The 25,847-nt window shown below is 38.2% G+C and overlaps 1 protein-coding gene across 1 annotated transcript; it reads right to left on the bottom strand.

Annotated features, from left to right (window-relative positions):
• Positions 1–220: 220 nt before the first annotated feature.
• Positions 221–25,847, bottom strand: LOC103805762 (protein piccolo-like). Its single transcript, XM_009078423.1, has 11 exons — positions 25,799–25,847; positions 25,489–25,597; positions 24,804–24,871; positions 21,055–21,266; positions 15,590–15,640; positions 14,599–14,729; positions 12,901–12,927; positions 9,824–9,917; positions 3,832–3,903; positions 1,853–2,033; positions 221–599 (listed from the first exon to the last, which is right to left on the bottom strand). The coding sequence occupies exons 1-11, from the start codon at positions 25,845–25,847 to the stop codon at positions 388–390; spliced, it is 1,206 nt and encodes a 401-aa protein (XP_009076671.1). The 3' UTR covers positions 221–387.

The following is a 25,847-nucleotide window of genomic DNA, read 5'->3' as shown; positions in this document are numbered from 1 at the left end:
AGTACTTGTGTGCAATTTGAAGAACTGGCAGCTGCATCTCTGCAGGTTTTGATTATCTCATTGGTAGTTATTTAGTGATACCAAAACCACAATGGACTTCTCTGTGAGTCATGCACAACCATGGAACATCATGGACCATGAGTGAAGAGACTGATGGAGAAACAGCCAGTTTCACTGCAGTCTATATAAACCAAAATAAATAAAGAAAGAAAAGATTTCTAAATACAAGAGTCTATTGTAATTATATGTATCCACACACAGGCACACAAAGAAAGACATTGAACAGAGTGAGCACAGTGTGCCAAGAACGGAAACGAAATAGCCAAAAAGGGAAGGACAGCAGGGAAAAAGGCAACAGATGAACATTAAGCTGCCATGCTGAGGAATTTATTTGCGTCTTTTACTTGGTTGAAGGCGAAGCTGTTGGACAGCTGCTTCAGCAGCAGCAATGGCTGCCCCAGCGTCTTCGAGGTGAGTTTGAGTGACGCTGGTTTTGCTTTGGCTGCGAGATGGACCGTGAGAGCGTAGGTGTCCTTCAGAAGATGATTTGGAGCTCCCTGGGCTGCTGTGGGATTTCTCAATGGTGGGCACCTGCATGTCTACCAGGAAAATGAAGAAGTACAACTCTTGCATTTATTAAACAAAAAACAATTTCATTTTCTTTCTCTTGACTGGTTTTTCTAGCTGAGTTCCAGAACAAGGAGTAAAGATTAAGTTGCACCGTGCCATGTAAAGCATCAGGATATATCATGATTAGGAAACTCTTATGAAGTATCATTGCCTACTTCCCCACTGTCCCCTGGCCCAGGGGCTAATTTATGTAGTATTGGGTTGCTCTCACCTGTCAATTAGGTCTCCTGTGTTGGTTCACAGTGATGGAGTGAAAGGGTATCCCAAAAATTAACTTGTTTTCCACTTTCTACTTCTCTAGTGTGTAGAGACTTAGTAGCATCACCTACACCAGTACCAAATACTTAGTGAACACAAGTCATTTTATTGTGAAGAATGCCCGGGTCAAAATCACAGCCTGACTTACAATAGCTTCTATACTTACCTCTAATTTAGTTATAGATTTCTATAGACACCAATCCCTAGCAAAGCATTACACAGAGAAACAGAGAGGAGATGGAGCAGAGCCTTATATGACTGAGGCTTTCATCTGGATTCTGTTTGGAAAGGCTTTTGCTTTGATATGACATACAGTGTGTTTTAAGAGAGCAACTGTCCACTTAGTAGAAAAGAAAAACGAGAGAAATTTCTTGGAGCAGGAGACAATGAGATCAATTCTCATTTTGGAAACAGTAGCATATTTCTACTATATCAGCTCCACTGATTTCCAGTACAACTGAGATATGCTACAGGCCATTATCAATGACTGGAAATGCATATGCATTATTATAGCATAATTGCTATTCTATAAAATATTAATGTGGCATTTTCAGAAGATAAAGTGTTATAGGATATTTAAAAAACATAAAAAATAGAAAAGAAGATAAAGTGTTATAGGATATTTAAGGAACATAAAAAATAGAAGGCTAAATATGGATTGAATTTGGCCAAGGCTACCAGATTAAAGAAAAGGGCACAGAATCTATAGTAGATGTTCAAAACACATAGAGTCTGTAAACTGCTGTTTTAAGCACACAATTACTCTTTAAACAGGGTGGCAGAGATTGAGCCAAATTAAGCCTTGTCTCCAGTTAATTAATCACACAGATAAGTGCATTTTTAATAAAAGTTTATACAAACTTCATAGCAGTATCTTTATTTTTCTATTAGAACTTACACATAGCAAAGGTTTTCCCATCATCTGAGAAAACATTTCATATCAGGTGCACCAAGTCATTCCTACCCTTGGAGGGGTCCGGGAAGATTCCATGACTTCTGCTTTTGATGACAGATGGTTTTGGAGACTGTTGGCTACTCTGTCCAGAATGAGATTTCCCATGATCAATGTTTTCACTCTGTTCTTTCAGAGGGTACCACCGAGGAGTGTTGTCAAGCTGAGTGACGCTGGATAGCTCAATCAATACCTACAAATAAATCAAAGGACAATATCTGGCCTGCTTCTGATCTATCAATGGTTGTATACAGCAGAAGAGACTAGAGTTGTGTCACCAGAAGCTGCAATCAGATGTAAGAGGTTAAGGGTATAATCTGTATGCTGACAGATTCAGGACTCTTTAATCTTTCTCTTATTCTTACATAATTAGGCAATTTCTTTTTAAAAAGTATCATGCAAATATAAAAAACAATTGAGAAAAATAGTCTCTTTTGATTATTCCTTACAGAATATTTCTAAACCTGATTTCCTTGACGGAATAAAATTTAACAATTGAGAAAAATAGTCTCTTTTGAATATTCCTTACAGAATATTTCTAAATCTGATTTCCTTGATGGAATACAATTCCTTTTCTTTACTCTTCCAAGACAGTATTGACACTGCAACATGAAAACTTTGGATATCCCATGTCTTGTTATGCTGCAGGATTCCTCTGGACAACCTGGTGCTGAAATATACTGGATAGGCATACAATCATAGAATTTAGGCATTGGAATGGACCTTATAGATCAACTAGTCCCAACCCCTGCCCTGGGCAGGGACACCTCCCACCAGAGCAGGTTGCTCAAGGCTCATCCAACCTGGCTGTGAACACTGCCAGGGTTGGGGCAGCCACAGCCTCCCTGGGCACCCTGGGACAGTGTCTCACCATCCTTAGAGTAAAAAACTATAAAAAAGTCATTCTTTCTAAACAGAAGAAGGACATGGAACTGTTGGAGCAAGTGCAGAGGAGGCCACAAAGTTGCTAAGAGCACTGGAGCATCTCCCTGTGAGGTCAGGCTGAGGGAGTTGGGGTTTTTACTCTAAGGGTGGTGAGACACTGCACAGGTTGCTCAGGGACGTGGTGGATGCCCCAACCCTGGTAGTATTCAAGGTGAGGTATCCTTACCCATGGCAGGGAGGACTGGGACTAGATCATCTGTAAGGTCCATTCCAACCCTTAAATTCTATGATTCTCTGATTCTATTAAACTCAAATGGAGAATGACCAGGGAAACTCTGAGTTAGTCTCTGTAGGAGTGATCAATTTTCCCGTGCTTCTGTTTCTAATTATAATCCTCATTTGTAATAACATTTTACGTTTGATTTTTTTTTTACATCATAGTTATTGCTGGCAAATATGTATTCTATGTGCATATGCTTGTTTATTTGCTTTTTAAAGAGAGCACATGCTTCTTCCCATGATCACTCATCTCGTTTATTATTAATTACAACATTTTGCCTTCAGCCATACTTTGGTAATGATATTACTATTTCAGAGTCTTAAAAAGGAGACCATGATCAGCAAGACTAAATTACTCTCATTTGCAGATACTTGTGCATGTGTTAAAATATGCCTTGATGGCAGAATTTAATCCTTTCATCATTCACAAAGACTGATATCTCCCCAGCCTTCCTTGTTATGCCAAAATCAAGGCAGACAGCTTATCAGTCATAACAAGGATTCTCCATTCAGTCACTGTGAAGGGAGTTACAATCTCAGGCTGAAAAAAAAAGTCTTAATTATCAGGGAATGAACATTGTATTGGGTCATAAATTAACTTGGCCCCAGTTTATCAAGACAAAGGGAAGACATCTTGGATGTGGGAATGAAAGAAACCATGATCATTTGTTATGAAGTCAACAGTAAAGCTATGCTGTAAAAAAAAAAAGAAAAAAAGAAAAAGTTTTACTTAACACATGTACCATACCTTGGAAGAGAACAGTCTCCAAATACCAGCCTGCAGTTATTACTAGCCAGGGCTAGAGAGGAAGAAATAAGATACTCACTTCACCGAGGAAGTCATTTGAGGAGAATCTATCATAATCCCAGACAGTCACTTCCAGTGTTTTCTTTTTCAGCTGCAATTTAAGTCACAGGATAATTAACCACATTACCATCATAAACCTCAGATCAAGTCTTTATGGTGGTTTCTATACATTATTTACACCTTGTATCCTTTTTCATAGTGACAGCTAAGCAGTTTTTGCCCTCTCATCAACCTTGTTATGAGGAAAAGAACTTGGGGCTGTTATTAGTTATCAAGAGAGATGGATTTGTGCTTGGCCCAATTTTAGGAACTTCCACACATTGTTTTGGGCAGAATTTATGTCCACTACAAGTCTAACTGATTTAAAGCCTCATTTTTATGTTTCTGCAACTTCTTTCATAATCAGAGATGGGTTGCCTGAACTCAGACATTTGCCTGAAGTGCAGTTGAGTGTGAATTACAAATGTATTATTTAAAACATCCTATTTACATAATCCCATCTGTGAAGCCCAGACTTTAATGCCCCTAGAATTCAGTAGTCAATGAGTCTGCAAGTGATCCAGGCATGCAGGACAAGTTGTCCTGTGAGGTATTGATGACAGTCATCAAAACTCTATCTGCAGACCTTGTTAAGCAGGATAGCTGTGTCAAGCACTCTTTAAAAGGCTACAGTAAGAAACAGTAAGTCTTTTAATATGACAAGAGAAGGTAAGACAGAGAAACTGTTGATCAAAGCAGTTGACCTTATTGGAAAAACAGACCTGAGTGTTTTTCCAGGGGTCTCTGGGGACCTATGGGGAGAGGATTGATTACTGATGTTGGATGCTGGGGTAAAAGACTAGCAGGTGGCTGGAGAGGCAGAAATAAAATTATGTGGCTTGAAAGAGAGAAGGACAAAATCTTGGGGCTATGGGGTGTCTGCAAAATCAGGCTGAGAAGTCTTAAGTGAAGAATCCAAGCATTACTAGGGAAAAGAGGATTCTTTTAACAGACTTGAATGAAAGAGCTCAGAAAAAGAAATCCTATGTGATAATTGAGGTCATCAGCCTAACAGAGGCAACGTGTCACTCACTGCTCTATTAACTGGCTGCTGGGCCCAAAGGGATAACAAAGGATCAAGTTATTGCTCAAAATTATAAGCTATACCAATTCTCCTACATATTACATATACTTGCAAGAAAAGCAGTTTGCTATTTACCTCCACTGCCCCTTGGTTTGATGCAAAACAGATTCAGACAGTTTCTTATCACTTGAAATTGCCTTTAAATGATAATTTAATCTCATTATTATGTATTTGGAATATCTTCTGCTCCCAGCTAACTTCAGAAAATGAACAACTAGGCAAAGCCAATGTCTTTGAAAAACAAATTAAAATCAGTATATCCTGGAAAACCCCCACAAAGGGGAATTGGACTATTTTTAGCATCAACAACATACTCTGTAAGCAGGCAATGACATGACTTGAAAGCTAAGATTTACAAAATACATTTGAGAGCAATTCTTAATCTTTCTCTTATTCTTACATAATTAGGCAATCTTCTTCTTTTTAAAAAATATCCTGCAAATTTAAAAAATGTTGAGAAAAAGATTCTCTTTTGAATATTCCTTACACAATAATTCTAAACCTGATTTCCTTGGCTGAATAAAATTCCTTTTCTTTGCTCTCCCAAGAGAGTATTGATACTGTAACATGAAAAATAACCTGAAAAAAATCAGTAGAGCAGCCACTAGTCCATGCTGCCTTTGGCTTCCTGGATGATATGATTTTCTGCTTGGTGCTATGCTAAATATATGAATTTTTACCCTTCAAAAAGGGATAGCACAAATAGTTTTCTGAAATGCATTGTCTCAGTTGTTGCTATTTTGGGAAGACGTGTTGTCTTTTTGATGACTGTGCAAGGACAGAGAGAAGAATGTATAGATCTAGGAAAGGGGAAAAAAACACCCTAAGGTTTGAAGGATTTTTGGTGGAAAATAGAGAATATTTCAAGCAACTTCTATCCTACTTTCCAAGCCTCTTTATATTAGTGTGATAATAAAATTGTGCTGAAAACTGTATATTTCTTGGAGAAATCTATTTTAAGTCTCTTGGTTTAATAAAGCTTTTATAAAATATTATGAGAATGAAAAACCATGGAAAGAGCTCTATTAGTCAGAGTGCATGAAATGACTTTTTAGAAGAGGAAAATATATATTTGTGTACCACTACTGGAGTCAAAGAACTCTCAGTGGCTGCTGAGGTTAAAAGCAGCCAATATACCTACAGCAAATCAGAGTTCTGCCTTATATCATCCATTTCTAGGGTGTGAGGACAAAAGTTCAGATTCCCATCAGGAGTCTAACACACAGAAATATTGAAATATTGAAATATTGAAATATTAAGATATTAAGATATTAAAATATTTTTTTTTAAAATATTAAAATATTAAAATGGGAAGTTTTCACATGTTGGGAAGCTCATCTGAGTTCTGAGCATGGTACAAAAATATGTTGTTACCAAACAGTAACTAAGTTCAGGCTTTGCCTTGTGGGAAAAGAAAAAAAAGACAATAAGATAACCAAAAATTAAAACCCATCTAAAAGCATATTACTGCATGTGAACTCAGTTACCTTTAGGGTGTGGATAAACATAAATTAAAAAGAATGAATGTGCAGAAACAGCCAATGTGAAAAAATTGTTGTCTCTTATAGAAGATATAATCCACACCACAGTTAGAGAAATGTTTGGGGTTTTTTGGTTTTAAATGTCTGGAGATCACTGGGACTGGGTGTGATTATGGATAGTGCATGTCTGTATAGCCAAATAGGCCCTACCTGAATATTTAATACATATTCCTTGAAGATTTCACACAAGGATTCACTACTTGAAATATTCAGCACATATTCCTTGAAGATTTTATACAAGGATTTGCATGAGGAAAGAAATTATATTAATGCAGCTTCTTTTTCTTCTCTGCTGCAAGTAAATGACTAAATTACTTCAGAAATAATGTAAAATATTGCAGTCTCAGGATATCTGAGGAGTAGAAATGAAGGTGTTAGATCATCCATCAGAGTTATTTTTGTTTACATTCATATTTAAGATTTTATTGTGCTCTTCTCTATATTGTACTTCTGTACATGGAAGGACAAAAAGACTTTTGGTAGGTCACTTAGAAAATTACTCTCTTGTCCAGGATATTAAGAAAGATTTCAGTACCAACACCTTACTGGTTCATACAAAAGATTTTCTTCCATTTGGAAATAGAATAATGGAATTTTAGGGGTTGGAATGGAGCTTAGAGATGACCCAGCCCCAACCCCTGCCCTGGGCAGGGACACCTCCCACCAGAGCAGGTTGCTCAAGGCTCATCCAACCTGGCTGTGAACACTGCCAGGGTTGGGGCAGCCACAGCCTCCCTGGGCACCCTGGGACAGTGTTTCACCACCAGAACAGGCAAAACTTCTGCCTAAGATCTAACCTAATTTTCTCTCCTTTAATTTGTGCCCATTACCCCTTGTCCTGTCCCTGCAGCTCCTAACACAGATCCCTCTGCAGCTTCCCTGGAGCCCCTTCAGCTCCTGCAAGGTGCTCTGAGCTCTCCACACAACCTTCTCTTCTTCTACATCAGTCAAGGATTTTGAATGTATTGTTCTTTCTAAATCTATTACCTATAGCAAAAAAGCTATTTGCTTTATTGAATTAGAACATTTAAGGAAATACTTTGATTTGCTTTCTGACAAGAAACTAATTGAGGCAAACAAAATTACAACTTACATTGTGGTTATATATTACATCAATGGCCTGAGCAGCAACAGAACTTACATCTCTTACCATCTTCTCCTTAAATTATTCTAATGTTTCTTTCATGCTCTGAGTAGGTATTTGAGTTAGCAATTATTGCACAATATTTGTAATATGTGTACTCTCCCTTCCTCTCAAACTGCAATTATTTCCACCTTATTACTTAACAAAAACCTTAAATGACTAAATATTCATGGTTTAATTTATTTTTTCTCCAACTGTCAAAAGTAGAATTTGATACGTAATAAAACGAAGCTTTCTGACCTTGAAAAAGTCTTTCCTTTCCAAGAGTGATTTATTTCCCATCATTACTTTCCCTTTAATTTCAGCTAGATTATGAAAGGGAAAAATGAAAAATTGTACAACCAGCTAAAGTCTAGACAGTGACGTTAAAAGGACTATATTAGGAACTATTTAATAACACTTATTTGCTGTCATCAAGCAACCCATGCTCTGATGGAGGGAAAGGAAATGCTTCTTTGAAGAAATATTTACTTATCAAAAACATGAATTTATGTTAGAATATGACTATTAACTCTGTGCAACTTAGCGCACGATGCAGTTTTGCTTGTTTGGTGAACAGAATGTTCACTCTCAGCCTAACACAATTATTGCTTTGTACTCCTCTATATTCCTAGCTATTTTAAAATACCCATTTGAGAGGGTTATGAATACAAATGATGCTCTAGGGTATGGTGATAGTTCTTCAAACTGTAGAGGATACTTATCAGCAGGGAATTATTTGGCTATTTAGAAATTCACTTTACTGTATCTTCTCTAAGCCAGGGCATGGAATTTTATAGGAGAAGAATCACTCACACCTATATCTTAACAGTAGGTACAAGCCATGGAAAGGTGTGGAAGGAAACACTATTCACTGCACACACTTCTGTGTGACAAGAAGCCAAAATATAGAATATATGTAGTGTGAAACAAGGTTTACACACTTCCAACCATAAGCTCTGCATAACAGTCTCAGAGGAAGGGAAAAGGTTTTGCTCCATACAAAAATTATCATCTTAGTCTACATTCCTCTCAATGAATAAGAAGAAAGAACAACTAGATTTTAAGTTGGGAAGATAATATTGAGGTCTTGAGGTTGTGATAGAGAAGTACATTAAAAGCATTGGGAAATCTATTCACTAAAGAGTCTGGTTATTTTGAGTTTTTCTTAAAAAGCACTGAAAGATTAAATGGTCTTGAAGTATGTAGTTGAAAGTCTCAAGAACAAAACAGTAATAAAGGCAAAAAAAATTCTGGACTGCAAAGAGACTGGTATTCTATTAAATATATTTCAGAATTTAAACAAATGAACTGATTGTGGTTTTGTCCATTATATCTTTTTCAAATGGTAAAAGGTCCTTTTATAAGGGGAGATGGAAAAAAAGAGGACTCAATTGTTTCACACTACTGCAGTTCACCCCATAGGTCAGTTGGACTTAAGAAGCCACCAAGAAGCAGAGAAGACTCCATAGACATCTTTCCTAGATGTGAGTTAAATCTTTCTATAACAAGGAAAATAAATATCTTTGAATATTTTTGTCTAGTGGTTCATATTTCAAGATGATATAAATTGCTGATAAATCTAAAAATGTATCTCTGCATTTTATAACCATTTTTGAATAAAAATATTGGTAGAACCTGTGCCTTGTGTGAGCTTGCATGGCTGTCAGAGCAAAGAGCACCAGGGATTTCTGCATCTCCTTCAGAAACTTATGCCTTCATTTATTCCCTCATTAATTTATTCCATTATAAATTTTAAATTGTCACATGTTCATGAGTGCAATCCCCACAAATTACCATTTTTATCATAGAATCATCAAGATTGGAGGAGACCTCTAAGAGCATTGAGTCCAACCATTGACCTGTTACTCTGCATAACCCCTAAACCATACCCAGTGTCAGATCCAGATGCCTCTTAAACACTTCCAGGGATGGTGACTCCACCACCTCCCTGGGCAATATTCCAGTGCTTGAATACTCTAACAGGGAAAAAAAATATTCCTAACATCTAATCTAAATCTCTTATGAGCAGAAGGACAAGAAGAGAGTGTTGATATAATAAGCTCTATGAGAGGCAAGGAAAGAGTTCCAAATTTCTCCTAAATCTGGCAAGATTTTACAGAGGTTCCCAGAGCTTGCCAGTAGATCCCATCCCAGTGGGCACTGCAGACCTTCCAAATAGCAAAGCAGCAAATGGCACTGAACAGCAGCATCAGCCACGCACCTGCTCCACGGAGATGTTTTTATAAATGACCGTCTGATTCCACTCAGGATTCAAGCTTTTCTGCACATACTTAGTTCTCCTCTTGTACTCAGCACTGAATTTGAACAAAAGAAGAAAACATCACATTAGAGATCTTTTGTCTCTTTCATCTCTAATGCAAAAAACCCAACCACCCACAAACCAAAAAGAAGACAAAGAAAAACACTGCATCTTCCATTTCTGCAACAATTCAGGGTTACAAGAGGACAGTGCTAGCCTGTGGGATTTTTGCTTTAGTATGCTTTTCTGACATGATCTTTGAAAGCATCTTCTGACTCTTCAGCTCTGCCTACAACCATTTCAAGCTAAAGCAAGACTCAGCACACTTTGTCCTCTTGTTTTCGATGTTGAGCTCTGATCTTGGATTCTAAATTGAGGTGATAATGCATTGATTTCTTTTCCAAGACCATCCTCCCATTAGCACTTTAAAGTAGCAGGAATCGACTATATTTATAGGCTGCAGTCCCTAATTACAGGAATCCTATCTCACAGAAACATTTAATGAATGCCATAGGTAACTAATATCCTGTTAATGATAGAAACACTAATTTCTTATTGATCCTGCTCCTTGCTTATCCCTCTAACTGTACTGGAAAGAAATACAGAAGTGCATCAAGCTCTTGATTGTTTTTATCAATAGCCAAAACCAAAAGTTTGGCTGCCTAATCTGTTTTTAAAAAGAGTCACTAATTGTACTTTGCATTTCCTGAGTATAACATGAACCTGCAACAGAATATGGATTCATCTAGCTCTGTGAGCTTTGATGTCTTATTTGTTTTCATTCCAATTTTAATTTAATGTAAATTTTTAATGGGCGTCTCAAAAGAGCTGGCTAGGAGAACATGAGAAGCTTTTATTTAAATACTTTGAAAAACCCACAAGATATAAGGTAAAGAAACTTTTTTTGCCAGTCTGCAAGTCTATACTTGGTCTATTATTAAATTAAATGTGCCCAGGGCTGTTCTCTAAGACAAAATGGTACAAAATGACCTGTACATGCCATTTTAGACTTTTTTATGGTTCCCCTACACTAATTTTTGGTACAGGGCTCTTTCTTCTCCTGATTCTTACTTCTGATTTAACTGTTTTGGTTCACATTGTGGCATGGTCTCAGAACTAAGGAACTAGTCTCCTTCCATAGAATCAGAGAATAGAATCAGAGAATCAACCAGGCTGGAAAAGACCTCAAAGATCATCAAGTCCAACCCTACCATGGTTACTAGACCATGGCACTAAGTGCCACATCCAGTCTCAGCTTGAAAACCTAGGTCTGACCTAAGTTCTATAAGCCATAGCAAAGAGTGGTAAGGATGAATTAAAATCTAGGGCCACCAAGAGAATATAGAAAAGAAACTCACACAAAGTTATTTCTTTGCATATCTTGGAGGGAAACAGAAATACAAAATCTAACTCCGTTTCAAAACTAGATTTTGATGGTAAATACTGTTGAGTAATGCAGCTCAACTTTTTAAGCACCTCAATAGTCTTTTCCCACTCTCTGATATGAGAAAAGCATCCCCAGCCTAAAGCATCCTGTCCAAATGTCCTAAGATTTACTGGGTTTAAGGAACTTCCATTTTTCGAAGAAAGTAGGAAAGGACCCTTTGAGCACTCAGCCAAGAAAATGACACCAAGACATTTCCTTTCTTGGATCTCCTTTTGCAATAGCCAAACTGCATCAGCTTTTCAAAGTTTCTGATTCTTTTCAGAGATATGTGAGAAGGTGATTCATGCAATGTGGAGTTTCAGAGCTGGCAGTGACAAACTCGAAATGTGTTGCTAACGTGGTAACTCTGAAGTATTTCCAGAATGAAGTCCATAGAGTCTTTGGATCCAAACTGCAAAGGTGGCATGAGCTCACATCCATGTAAATTATGGTCTGTGCTTGTTGCAGAAGGACCCAGGAGGACTTGACCACTCCTAGGGAGGTGCAGAGCCAGGCTAAGCTGGATGACAGATGAAGGTTTCTAGACCTCTGAAGGGAAGGATCTGGCAGATACATTAAGTTCATACCACTGATGCACCTTCCCCCCCAAATTGCAATTAACAGATGGAGATGCTTTAATAAAATGCATTGATTAAAACCAGTCTATACCTAGCACGAAATAATTTGCAGTTGAAATTCAGAGTATGCTGTATGAAAAGATACAGACTGCACTGTCCTTTTCTCTGCAATTTCTCTCTGATTCCTTAATTATAGCTTATTCATACATAATACAACTGAAAGTACAGTGAACAAAAGTATAATAGAATAACTATATAAAAAGTATAATAGAATACACAGATAAAATGTGTAATTACAGCACATTAATTAAATTATTTTATTAGCAGACAGATGATAGAGGTCAGTTTATTGAAAATAATCTGTTTACTTCTTTGGTCAGGTTACTGCTTTAAATACATTTAAAATTGGGGCTGAAATACTTTTATCATATTCTTAGCCTAGGCTGATATTAGCAAACCTTGAGAATGGAGCTTTGCCTTATGTTCCCAGGACAAACACAGCACTAGTGATTTTACCAACTAAAAATTAAACTCTTAACCAATAAATAGCCATTTTTTTAGGTCAAGTAGCTTTAAAACCATCTGGGCAATTATCTAGAATTGTACCTGGCTTTGATGTCTATACACATTGCAAGGTACAGAGAGAAAAAAATTCTATTTCATTCCCAGTGCCTGTTTCTTTTAGCAGTAACACCATTCAAAATCTTGATACAAGTTCACAGTGAACTATTTTGCAACTTTCAGTGAGTGAGAATGAAGTTTAAGGCATCTCTGAATTAAATTCTTCCAGACTTCAAAAGAAATTTTACTTATCATCAGTTTGGCTCTAGAATGCTACTCCTTAAGGAGCATTAACTATTTGTTTCCAGTTCCTCCTGACCTGGAAATGACCTTGGAAAATGAACAGCAAACCCACACTGCAGTTACATCCCATCAGAACTCAAGGGAAATCTATATTTTAATGCACAGGCTTAGCCTATTATTCATGCATAGAAGAAAATGAGAGAATAAAATTGGAAGACAGTACACTCTACCTGGCATTTTGGACAACCATGACTTGGCTGCATACCCAGTGTTTACAGAGTTAGGAACACAGAGGAAGCAGTGGGAGAGAAAAGGAGAAGAGAGATGAAAGAAAACACGTGAATAATGGGTAGTTTCAAGGACCAAAATCAAAGAAAATAGAGGCATTAGGAAGAATAAGAAGTCTAACATGGACTGAACTCCAGATAAAAGATATTCAGCAACAATTCAAGTTTATATTTTCAGAAACAAGTTAGGGACTTTGGAGAAGATCTTCTTTTTCATTATTCCCTAAAGGCCCAAGTTACATGCAAAACTTGGGCTATGCTTTAAAATGATGAACTCAAACAATCCTAAAATCCAAATTCTTCAAAACCTGGCAATGAGTTTAAACCTATACTCAGATCTGGCTTAGACCCTCTATAGGGTCAACATGTCTTTAGATTAAACTCTTATTTCTACATCAGTGAATGTACCTGAAAAATTCCCCGTAAGATTGATTTGACAAGTATTTTACAAGACTTAGTTGCATTAAAAAAAACCCTCTCAGGCTTTAGCACCTGTTCCCATTATACTCAGTAATAGTTTTGGGCCCAGTGCCACTGAAAAATATTGAATTCTGTATAGCTGGAATCAGCTACAAAAGGAAATACATGGCTTTAATTGTCCCACTTGTGCACTTAGGGGTGTCTGCACACCTGCCAAATGCTGAACTGTGACCAGAGCATTCACTTTCCTCTTACTTTGAATAGAACAGAAATACAGATTTTTTTTATTTGCAGGGTCCTAGCCTAGGAGTCTTTTAGGATGAGTATGATTACACAAGCAGGGAATTTTGCAGGAATTTGCCTTAGCAATGTATAGTCTGATCCATCAGCTTAATTTTAGCTGGATCTGTTGTGTCACTGAAGTCAATAGGATTATTATATCCATGTATTCTTACACATTCTGCAAATACATATCACAAAGTACAAAAAGAGTTGTAGCACTGGTGATACAGAAATATATCTTTTAAAGGAAACAGTATTTGTAAGAAATAAGCCTAAAAAAGCAATGGTCTGAGAAAGGGATTAGTGATTTTTATAGTCATTAGATACAAAATTAACTATTACTAAAATAAATGGTCTGAGAAAGGGATTAGTGATTTGTATAGTCACTAGATGCAAAATTAACTATTACTAAAACCATGTCTTAGCTCTTTAAAAAAAGCCATAAAAATCATATGGAAAGAATGTTTTCTACCAGTATTCTCACATTTATTATTATACTGCAGCCTTAAATTTCTCTCAGACACTGTAATTCTGCATATCTGTAAATCTGTCCTAAATTCACCTTGTCTTGAGCTGAAGAAACTATTCCCTGCTAAACTCAACATGTAGCTTTCTACCTTACAGAAATTTCTACATCCACTTTTGTACATTTCCATAGAGTCTGTTGCTCTTTTAAGTACTTCTGTAAGTATTATAATTTTCAAATGGAAACATGAAAATCAAAGTCAATCTACAGGAATGACCATGAAGTTCCTAAAATCATTAGCAAAGTATGTACATTCTCCTGGGAATAGGATCTGGCTCTGGGTTAAAATTCCACCATTTTTCTGGTGTTACATCTGGATTTTCTACGGCAACAACTCTCAGCTCTGTTTATTAGCAGCAAGTAACAAACACGAATGAAAAGAAAGTTCAGGTTAAAATTTCTCCTCCACTTACCCTCTCCCTGGAAGAAGATATACTTTAACAAAGGGGTCTGAATAGCCATTGTTGTCTCTGGGAGCAAGATTTCTTGCCTGAAGGATGTGGATGATAAGGTTGCCAAGGTGTTTGTCATAGTTGATTTGAAGCTAGTGAATGCATTAAAACATAGTAGAATTATTTGTTACTTTTACTTCTTAAATGATTCAATACCTCTCCTAAATCATTTCAATAAAATGACTTTTAAAACTCTATTTTGGCTGGAAAGAAAAGAATTTTAGAAGCTCTTGATCTCTCACTCCTAACTAGAATGAGATGCTAGATGATTATCTTGGGTCTTGGGGAAATAAACCAAAGGAAACACACATATTGATCTATGCCAATCAGGAAAAAGCAACAGAAATTTGAATTCTTGATATTATTCTGAGCCATATCCATCTTATTTAGTGGGAATGACACAAATCCTGCCTACCTGGAGCCCAAGCCTGCCAAGGATTTTATGATACTATGGAAAGACTCTCAGTACTAATATAGGAGAGAAAGGTTAATTAAGGGAAAAACCCAGCAGAAATCTATAGGAAGCTGGATTTCTGTTATTCCACTCTTTAAAGAAGCTGAACTCTGTTTACATAAGGAATGACAATAAACTTGTCATGGAGTGGAAATAAATACACTGCACCATATGAAACTCACAGTAGTCTTTGCTTCAATGTAAACAGACTGGGAATTTCTGAAGAAAACCATAGTAAGTGGCCAAAGATTAGAATAAATTTCACTGTGTTTGCAGTCCTTTCAGGAACAGCAGCATTTTCTATTCTTCCAGGTGTATTTCACTAGCCAACATTAAAGACAGATGCAAAAACGAAGCACTGACTTCTATTAGTGACATTCCAAAGGATTTGAGCTGAATAAGAAAGCAATTAATGGAGATTGTTTTCTGCAAAGTCATTCCACAGCTAAACACAGCAAATAGCAACCACAATTTATGCAGCAAAAACTACATATTTACCTGAATTTCTCCAGTGATTGGATGGGAAGCAGATTTTGTAGCTTCTGTGGGCTGCCAGATTAAAAATACATAAATGAATACAGAGACACAAAAAAATCATAGAATCAGTTAGGTTGGAAGGGACACACTGGGTCATCTGGTTTGACCTCCCTACTCAATCAGGGCCATCCTAGAGCACATAGCACAGGACACACAAATATACACAGATGCAGCTTGGAAATCATAGATTTTCAAAGTTAACTTCTTTGTTTTAATATCTGTACTGTCATCATTTTGTTAAAACTGTTTGTCTCCAATTTGTGTGCTCAAAACTAATTGTTATGGTATTTCAACATGACTTAAAGTCCAGCAAAGCCATTTTGATCAGCCTTTGTGCAGGTACAGAATCAAACAACTTGAACAGCAAAGTCTTTGCAGTCTGAATGGATTGGTCACACAGGGAGGCACAGGAAACAAAAGCATAGAGCATTAACCCTTTGTAACACATGTGAACGTTGCCAAGAGAAGCAAAATAACATGTCAAGTTAAACACAACCATGTTTCTGGCAATATGAGAAAGGCAGAGAGAGGTAAAAGTTACACTAGCTCTAAATCAGTTTAGGTGAAAGTGGGCAGAAAGAGTGGAAGAAATGATACTAAAATGTGTATTTGTGGATGTCACAATTGCCAAGCAGCTCATATAATATCTTTTGCTCTGTGTTTTCAGATAATCAACTCAGCTACATCACTTCATCACCAAATTCCTCCACACACTTTCTGCAACATGAAATGTAAAATTTTTTTGTCCTTCCTTTCCTTTCTGTACTTTATTCCTGAGCTTTTCTAAGCTTTTGACAAAAAGAAATAAAATCCTCAAAGTTCCTCCTCCTGCCCCTCTTTCCTTCCCTCCTGTTTGTTAGCAGTTGGAAAATACTATCACCACTTGCTTAAAATCCTGGACTCACTAAAATATGTTATTCTGTTAAATGCTGGTGCCCTTGAGCCACCCTGGACCTACCTCTAATCTGTGAGCCATCAGTCAAGCAAGAAAGCTCTGGTTCAGTAGCAGGATTTGAATATTTTTGCATTCTCTCTACATCTGCTTCCTTGGTTGATGCAGCAGAAAACAAAGGATGCAAACAAGTACAAACTCACTGTTCTCTGAAGACTGAGCTGGAAGCCACTTTTCCTATTCCTCCAGATGTGAGCAGCTGCCTGACAATTATTCTGTGCAACTAGTATTTCTATTACTTTCTGAAAAGAGTAAAACTCATCTGCCTCTTTTGTGCTGCTCAAGAAAACCCCTAAGAGAGTTTCTCAGGATGTTGGACATAACTGTCATCAATTAGGCTAATGCAGGGCCCATGTCTCCTGGACCAGTGCATGAAGCTAAGGTGATGCACTACCCTTTTCATATTTGTGGTCAAGAAACCTCTCAACCATTCAGACTTGCAGACCAGAATTAACCAGGAAAATCACAGAATCATAGAATCAACCAGGCTGGAAAAGACCTCCAAGATCATCAAGTCCAACCCTCCCGTGGTCACTAGCCCATGGCACTAAGTGCCACATCCAGTCTCAGCTTGAAAACCTCCAGGGATGGGGAATCCACCACCTCCCTGGGCAGCACATTCCAATGCCTGAGCACTCTCTCTGGAAAAAATCTCTTCCTAAGATCCAACCTAACCCTCCCCTGGCAGAGCTTGAGTCTGTGCCCTCTTGTCCTGCTGCTGGTTGCCTGGGAGAAGAGACCAACCCCCACCTGACTCCAACCTCCTGTCAGGGAGTTGCAGAGGGTGAGAAGGTCTCCCCTGAGCAAATTGTTAAATCTCAGCCAAACAATAACACAATAAAACCACAGGAGAAACCCAGCCCAAATTTACCTGTTATATGGTTAGATTCACTGCCTTTTGTCACCTTATTCTTGTTTTACTGCTTTACTTTGTCTTTTAGAGGTGTTTCTTTATGAGCACAAGTTTTTTTTCAGTAAAAAAACCATCTAAAATCAAACTTGATTTTTCTGGAACTGCATGTGCCTTTCAAAAATAATTCTCATGGAAATTTTTTAAATCAGCTTTTCTCAGTACCTTCCAAAGCTTTCAAAGAAGTGTAACCTCTCTAGCAGCTAAAATAGGTCATCAATAGTTTATAAAATACTCTGAATCTGAAATGAAATTTTAGATTGATTGCTAACTACTCCTAAAACTTGTTTGGTCCTTGACAGACTATTTCAAGAGATAATTTCAATCCCTTTGCCAAGGAGCTACTTGAGCATCATGCAAACTTTCAAAGTAGGGATGAAATGGCTTATATATCTCAGAGTTTTCCTCTACAAATGGATTGTATTTTACTTTAATAGTTCTGACCTCAGGCTGTACTCAGGCTGACAATGCTAACAAGGCCAAAAATAACATGGAGCTTACTGTGCTGTGTCTACTAAATCACTGCTGGATAGTCTAAATGCTCTCATTTTTCACAAGTTGAGTAGCAACAATAACGAGTTTGTTCACTCCAAATGTTATGTAATAGGGAACATATTAGGATGGAGACTGTAGAAGTTGAAAGGAAAGGGAATGAGCATGAGAAATTCCTATGTGGACTTCCAAAAATGGTTAAAGTGAAATTTGTAAAGTGAAGTCAATCAAAGTAAATGTGTATTTTATTGTTTCTATATCATTGTTAAATCTCTATATTCAATTACAAGGCTGTGATCCAGTATATTAAATATTATGTTTTCTCTCTGATGTCATCAGACTTAAAACTGACCAGGAAGAAGTGCCTATGTACTTTAAAGAAACATGAATAATTTAGGCTGAAAGAGACCTCTCAAGGTCATATAGTCTAACCCCCAGCTCACAGTTGGGTCAGCTTTGAAGTTGGATCTGGATTGAAAGGCAGAGATGCAAATAAGTATCTTTCTTTATCAGGGCCTCAATGAGCATCTATTTGAAAAGAATGAAAAGCATCTCACTGCTGACTTCTCCAGAAAGTAAAGGATGTGAGGTTTAGAAAAACAACCCATTCTTCAAGACACAAACATCATGAAATATTTCTATATGACATTTATAGCCTGGATGTCATTTGCACCATAGAATGATCATGCATTTCCACTACAGAAGAAACAGGTCTTTACAGGACATGATCAGCTCAAGGCTTCCCAGAGTTTTGGGAAAGTGTTGGTTGAACAAATTTCATTCTAATTGCTTTTGATATTCTCTGTATGCACCCTGGGTAAGAGAAGGTGCTTTGCAATGCCATCACACCTGCTTGAGAAGGTTGTCAGGACCATGATGTGAAGCTTGTTAATTAATGCCAGGCTGTGATGCTGTGCACTATCACTCTCTGCAGTAATGGGACAAAGCCTTAAATATGAGACAATCAGCAAGGCAGAATACCAAAGAGACTCTTACAACATTTCTAGAGTGTATATTCTATACAAAAAGCTTAAAAAAAAGTCCTTGCTAAAAATAAAAGCAGTTGCAAACCCAAGATTGAGGCAGTTTGTATATTTAGTGTGTCATGATACTTTGGCAGGGCTGGAGCCTGCCTAGAAATGCTGTCAGCCCAAGGCAAAGAGCAGTTCCAGAAAGGATGAGCATTCCCTTCTAACAGAGCACAACACCATAATAAACTTGGCCTGCAGTCAATGAACAGAAACTATACAAGTCAACAAGAGCTACACTTGTTACGAAAGAAATGCCTCTCAACATGAGTTTCAGAAAGAAGCAAAGAATGTTTTAAATATTTACCTGACTAGTTCTGACTTTTGCATCTCCTACATAAAGGCATTAGTTCCAATGATATTTTTGTTTCATCTCTATAAGCCTCCAGCTGAATTTTCATTTTTAAAAAAAAAAGTACTAAATCCTCTGTGAGGCAGGAAATTAAATTTATGCATCTAACTTTAGGTGACCTGCTCCAGTGCCAAAGCTGGGAACCCAGTCTGCTCATGTGGACACTGCAGCTCATGGTGAGTTTCTTATCTACCATCACCCCCAAGTCTTTCTCCTCACTGCTGCTCTCAATTCCTTCCCCACCCAACCTGTTGCTGTGCCTGGGGTTGCCATGGCCCAGATGGAGGACCTTGCACTTCATTTTGTTGAACTTCATGAGGTTTGCATTGGCCCATCTCTCAAACTTGGTCAAGGTCTCTCTGGATGACATCCCTTCCCTCCAGCATGTTGAATGTATACAATATCCAGAGTATGCTGTAATGAATCCAAGTATCTCCCTCATGATTAGGCAATTCTGCCAGATCCAGGAAGTTATGTCTAGTAAATCAAGACATATGGATTTATTTGTGCATCAGAGACCTGAACTTGTTCATGAAAGGTCTACGGATATTGTGGGAAGACAGAATTACCATCCAAACCAAACAGATCAATAAATATCTTTATCATTTTTGCTAAATTGCTGGAGGAAAGAGATCTTTGTGTTTCTTCTCACATGAAGAGCTATCTGAGATGAGCAGACACCACTTGCTGGGTTTGGTTTCTGCAGCAACTCATGTGTAGTTCAAACCACAGTCATAGCTTCACAGCACAAAAATACAAACATAAGTAGAATGCAGTAGTAACCTGACAGTGCCGAGAAGAAATAAAGGTGTGGAGTAATAAATAAATAGAAAGCACTTTGTTTGCAATGTGAAACTTTGCTTCTAATAGTAAGAGTGTGAGAAGCTGGATATTTAGGGCAGCAATCAGCTTTCTTGCTACTTGCTTAAGCAAACATTCTTCACAGCACTGATTTGCATTTCAGGTCTTAACTTCCTTGATACAAAAATGTGACAGATGACTTTATGACCTAGTTTACAGTTTCAGCTGTGAAAAAAAATGGTACTAAATTCCCACTCTTCCCTTTTCTGGTGTGCAGGTGCACAAGGAGGAAGAACTTGAGCTGAGAAATGGACAGGATGTGGCAAAGAAAATGAGAAATTATGCTTAGCAAGTTCACAGGAATTAGCAAGTGACAAAACATGTTTTAATGGTAAATTTAGTTTTCATTCTTTCTCTGGCTTTTAGAGACATGCTTACTATTGCTAGGATTATTCATAGCTTGTAACACTTCAAACAGTGGCTTAGTGCAGGGAGGGGAAATTATGGTTTTAGTAATTCAGCTTCTTCCGTGGAACTGGTATCTCACCATCATGTAGGAGGTACTTAAAAAGCAAGAGCAACAAAGACTGGAAAGGGCAATTATTTCGTTTAAAAGCAATAATATTAAGTTCAAGAAATTTATTTTCAGGGAGGGACTGATCTTTTATGACCTTGAATAAAACACATAATCTTTCCGATCTTTTATGACCTTGAATAAAACACAATCTTTCATTGTGTCCAAATTCTGCATCTTAACAGTAACACTCATCACCATCACGGAGATGAGTTCATCAATATGTGCTGTGATTTCTTGTTATAGTACAGAAGTTAAAGAGGCAATTTCTTCCTGTCAGTAAAATGTTATTGCTGCTTAAGTGGGAAGTTTCTTACCTTGCTGCTGTGCCGCTTTTTGCTCACTGAGGGAGAACCAGGCTGACCAGGGCTGGGAACAGCACTGGAAGTTGCAGAAGTGGTTCCAGAGTGGACATGAGATCCTTTTTCCACTCCCGAGGAAGTAACCAGAGGTGACTGCTGGAGAGAAACCTTTTGGAGCTCTGCAGCCAGCTGCTTGGGGTCAACCCCTGGGGACTTCGCTTTATCTACTGGATTAAAGGAAGAGAGTTTTGTATTGATGATTGCCAGCACATGCCAATCCATCTCACCATGGCACAGAGACAGCATAATGATCTCTACAAATACTCATGTCATCTGCTTGTGTATTTTGCAGATGCAAAAAAACAACCTATAAAAACAGACAAGTCTCCCACAACATCAACATTTACTCATGTCATCTGCTTGTGTATTTTGAAGATGCAAAAAACCAACCTATAAAAACCAGACAAGTCTCCCACAACATCAACATCCCAATTCCAAACTTCCTGTCCACTAGTGCTACTCTTATCTTCAAAATTTTGAGAGAAGGTTGTTCTAGCTGAAGGAAAACAGGCCTTGCTGATCATGTTGAACCATGCTGGAGCAAATCACAGTTTTAAAGAGTGGCCTGTGCTATCTTTCTGGGACTTGGAACTAGACCAGTTTCATCAGTTATCTGAACTTCCTTGTAAAAAGCTGAAATCTCATTTTTAATTCTGTTTCTTAATCAACTGAACATTAAGTAGAACTGAATTCTGCTCCTGAGATAATTGATACCAAAATAAGGAGAAAAAGCACTCAAAACTTTATCACCACAAATTAACCAAAGCAGATTAAAATGAAAACAAATGAAGACTAAAAGCCCTGATTCATCTTTCATTACTCACACCTATGTGAGGCATCTCTGGTAGGAGTCTGATCACCCTCCCTACTGCCCAGGAAAGTGTGGGAGGAACATACCCTTTGGAGATAAAAATTTCTATTTAACACAGAAATGAGGTCAAATATGTTCCATATATGCCTCAAATTTCATAGAGTTAAAAGGATACTAGTACAGTTTGTTTCCCAGAGCCTCAGAAGTATGAGAGGTTTAAAGCAATATGTTAGCCCCATCCTGCATGCTTGGCTGTAATTGGTTTTTCTTTCAGAGGGAATGGAGATTATTCCTTTCCAAAGCAGAAACAGTTTGCAAGAAACTGGCCAGAAAGTCTTGGTTTGGCAGCCAGAAGGAATTCTACAGAGTTGTTCCAACTCAGAAACCACTAGAAGATTGCCAGACTAGGAGGAAACGTCTGCAGGAGAGGGACAATTTGCTTTCGTTTCTGTTCTTTCTCATTTTGAGTTTTCTGCATTAATAAAAAAGTTGTTTATTCTAGCTTCTATCCTCTCCAAACCCAGTTTCAGTGTCTGTGAATACCTTTGGTGTTTTTACTTTGCTTACAAAGAAGAAAAAATGTGGGTAGCTCTGCATCAAAGCACCATCAGACTCTGTTTTCAATTACTATCAATAACATCCATTTTCAACAAACTGCAGTTTGGTGGTATGTATATTAATAGTTAGGAAGTGTTACATGGAAAATGGAGGATTTAATCCAGGTGGCTTAGGCACTGATTGATTAAAAAACCCACCACAAAACCACAGAACTCAGAATGGATCCATGAAATGCACAGTGAAAGTCTTAATCTGACTGAGTGTGCTGAGGGTACATTACTAGTAACATTGTGGCTGTTGATTCAAAGTTAGGTTAGATATGACTGACACAATGACCGAAGTCATGGCATGGATTGAACAGAAGGGAATCACCCAAAAAAGCATTGCCATCTTAGAACTTCCATAAAGCAACTTCATGCTGACTACTTGATATTGCATCCCTGTATCCTAGTAAATACTGTATTTTCATGATGTACAACAGGCCGTGAACCTCATATTGAGCTAAAGAGTCTTCCATCAATGTCTTTTCCAACACTGATGATTCTATGAACACAGGCTTTAGGACTTGTGTGTTATTTGAGCTTGCTTCAGTTTGCTGGGAGTTTTGTTTTAGCTTGTCTGGCTGCAATGACAATTTTCTAAATGACCAGGTGGCTCCAACATTGCCTTGTATGATTGCATGGTATGGTGCCCATTCTTGACAATTTTCATACAGAGAGGCACAGCAGCAATTGCACTGTGGAGAGTTAAGTATTTAGGAGCCCAGATTAATAATGCAGTTTATAGGAGCAGAGTCCTGGGATGACAGCAGAGTGGTGCAAGATTTAGACACGGAATGACACCCTGGGGACACCAGAGATTCGTTGGTCAGTTACTGACACAGGTGCAAACTGGGCAAAGTAAACTTTAGGGGCAACAGAAGGAACAAAGAAGAATATATCACATGCAAATTTTACAATAGCCAGTCAAGTCCTATGCAATGCAGAGCTGCTGAACAGTGGACAAAGAACAAGGCATAGTAGGAAAACATAAGAGAGGCCCCAAGCGGATCCTGAGTAGAAAGGAATCAACATCATCCACCTCCCAGCAAGGAGGAGTCAAAAACTCCCACACAAACATCACACTCCTCCCAGCATATTCCTCAGGACACTGTTGACTTACTGCAATGCCCAGGAGTGAAAATATTGCGTGCAGAGCCTTAAGAAGCTGCTGAAGGGAGAATGTTATGTCACAGTTTTCTGTGGCATGTATAGATGAAGGAGTAGCTAGCAGGAGGTTTCCTCTGGATTACAAATATTAGCTGCAGTATTCCTGCTCAGACTTCCTTTGTATTAATAGAATAGTCTAGGCCATAGCAGTGTGAGTTGAACCGGGCAGATAATCATAGAATCATAGAATTGCTTAGCTTGGAAAAGATATCCAAGACCATGGAGCCCAACCATTGATCCAGCACTGTCAAGTCTACCCCTAAACCATGTACTTAAGTGCCACATCTACATGTCTTTTAAACACCTCCAGGGATGGTGACTCAACCACTTCCCTGGGCAGCCTGTTCCAATACTTGACAACCCTTTCCATGAAGAACTTTTTCCTAATATCCAACCTAAACCTCCCCTGGTGCAACTTGAGGCTATTTTGTCTTGTCCTAGCACTTGTTACCTGGGAGACAAGACCACCCTCCACTTGGCTACTTGAACCTCTGTTCAAGTAGATGTAGAGAGCTATAAAATCCCCCCTGAGTGTCCTCTTCTCCAGGCTATAAAACCCCAACTCCTTCTGCTGCTCCTCATCAGATTTGTGTTTTGGAACTTTCAGCAGCTCTGTTTGCCCTTTTCAGGACATGCTCTAGCAACACAACATCTTTCTTGTAGAGAGGGGCTCAGACTGAACAGGATTCAAGGTGTGGCCTCACCAGTGCTGAGTACAGGGGGACGATCTCTGTCCTGGTCCTGTTGGCCACACTATTTCTGATACAAATCAGGATGCCACTGGCCTTCTTGGCCACCTCATGTTCAGCCACAGTCAAACAGCACTCCCAGGTTCTCTTACTCTGAACCCTTTTCCAGTCACTCTTCCCCCAGCCTGGGGGATTGTTTTGATCCAGGTCCAGGACCTGACACTTTGCCTTGTTGTATCTCATGCAATTGGCCTCAGCCCATAGGTCCAGCCTGTCCATATCCCTCTTCAGAGCTTCATACCCTCCAGCAGATCAACACTACTGCCTGACTTGGTGTTAAACACTTGAGCTAACAATGCTAACATCCTAATTTTTATCACATCTAGTTTTCAGCTGTTATCCAGTCCTACACTATCAAAGCAACATCTTGTCACTCACCTGCCCTTACTGGCTCATGCAGCTCCAGGTGCTGGGGATTCTCAGAGTCTGAGAGCATGTTCAGGTCCCTAAAGAAAGCAATGAGAAGCCTGAGACAAAAGAAACTCTTTCCTCATACCCTTATTATTGTATTAAGTAGATAAATGAATAGTGGTTCATGACAGAAAGCAGCTCCCAAGCATGGTCCCTTCTTAGCCAATACATATTTGCAATGCTGTTAAAGAGCTGAGAAGAAAAGGTTCTTTTAAGGTGAAATCTTTAATGGGTTTAATGCAAGTTTATGCATTTCTCATGATGCTTAAATGCCTTCAATCTAAAGGACACAGATTTAACTAAAAGTTAAGTTAATACTAAATTACCATCTTTTTCTAATACAAGTAAATCCAGTGAATTGTATGTGTGTCAATGAGAGGAGATTGTGGCCTGACAATGGATATATCATTTTTTATAGAAGTATAATTACTATGCCATCTGCCTCCATTTAATTTATGGCTTTTAAAGAAAAGAAGAAGAACAAAGAGACCTCCCACACTCAAAGTGAACTCTTGCTTATCATTACATTTATGCTTTGTGCTAACAAAGGTTCCACCTTAACAACTGTAAATTAAAAAACAAATAAAAAAAGAAAAACAAAGCCATGAAAAGCCAAAAAAAAATGGAAACAGAAAGATGGGGAAAAACTCACAGTCTTACACATATTTCTGCTTCCCCACTCTGTTGAATAATAATGCTCTGAACTTCTTCATAAGTTTTCCCAGTCAAGGGGATGCCATTCCATTCCAGCACCTGCATTCCTAAGAAAGCAAAACAGCATGAGGTCAAGGGTTCAGATTTTGACAGAAGCATCAGGTAGATTCTTCTTGCCTTGCTTTGACAAGAAGATTTGATGTGACATTCAGTGGATGTTGTTTAAATGGCACAACACATTAGCAAAGCCCTTTCACTCCACACGGATTAGACTCTTGAATGTTGTTGTTCCATCAGCTCTAACTTACCTGCTGAAACAAGACAGGAGATTAATTCTTTGTCATCCAAAGTATACAT

Source organism: Acanthisitta chloris, unplaced genomic scaffold (genome assembly GCF_000695815.1).
Source record: "Acanthisitta chloris isolate BGI_N310 unplaced genomic scaffold, ASM69581v1 scaffold13667, whole genome shotgun sequence".
Classification (NCBI taxonomy): domain Eukaryota; kingdom Metazoa; phylum Chordata; class Aves; order Passeriformes; family Acanthisittidae; genus Acanthisitta; species Acanthisitta chloris.
The sequence above is the reverse complement of the archived record's forward strand: the minus strand, read 5'-3'. Positions and strand labels throughout refer to the sequence as shown.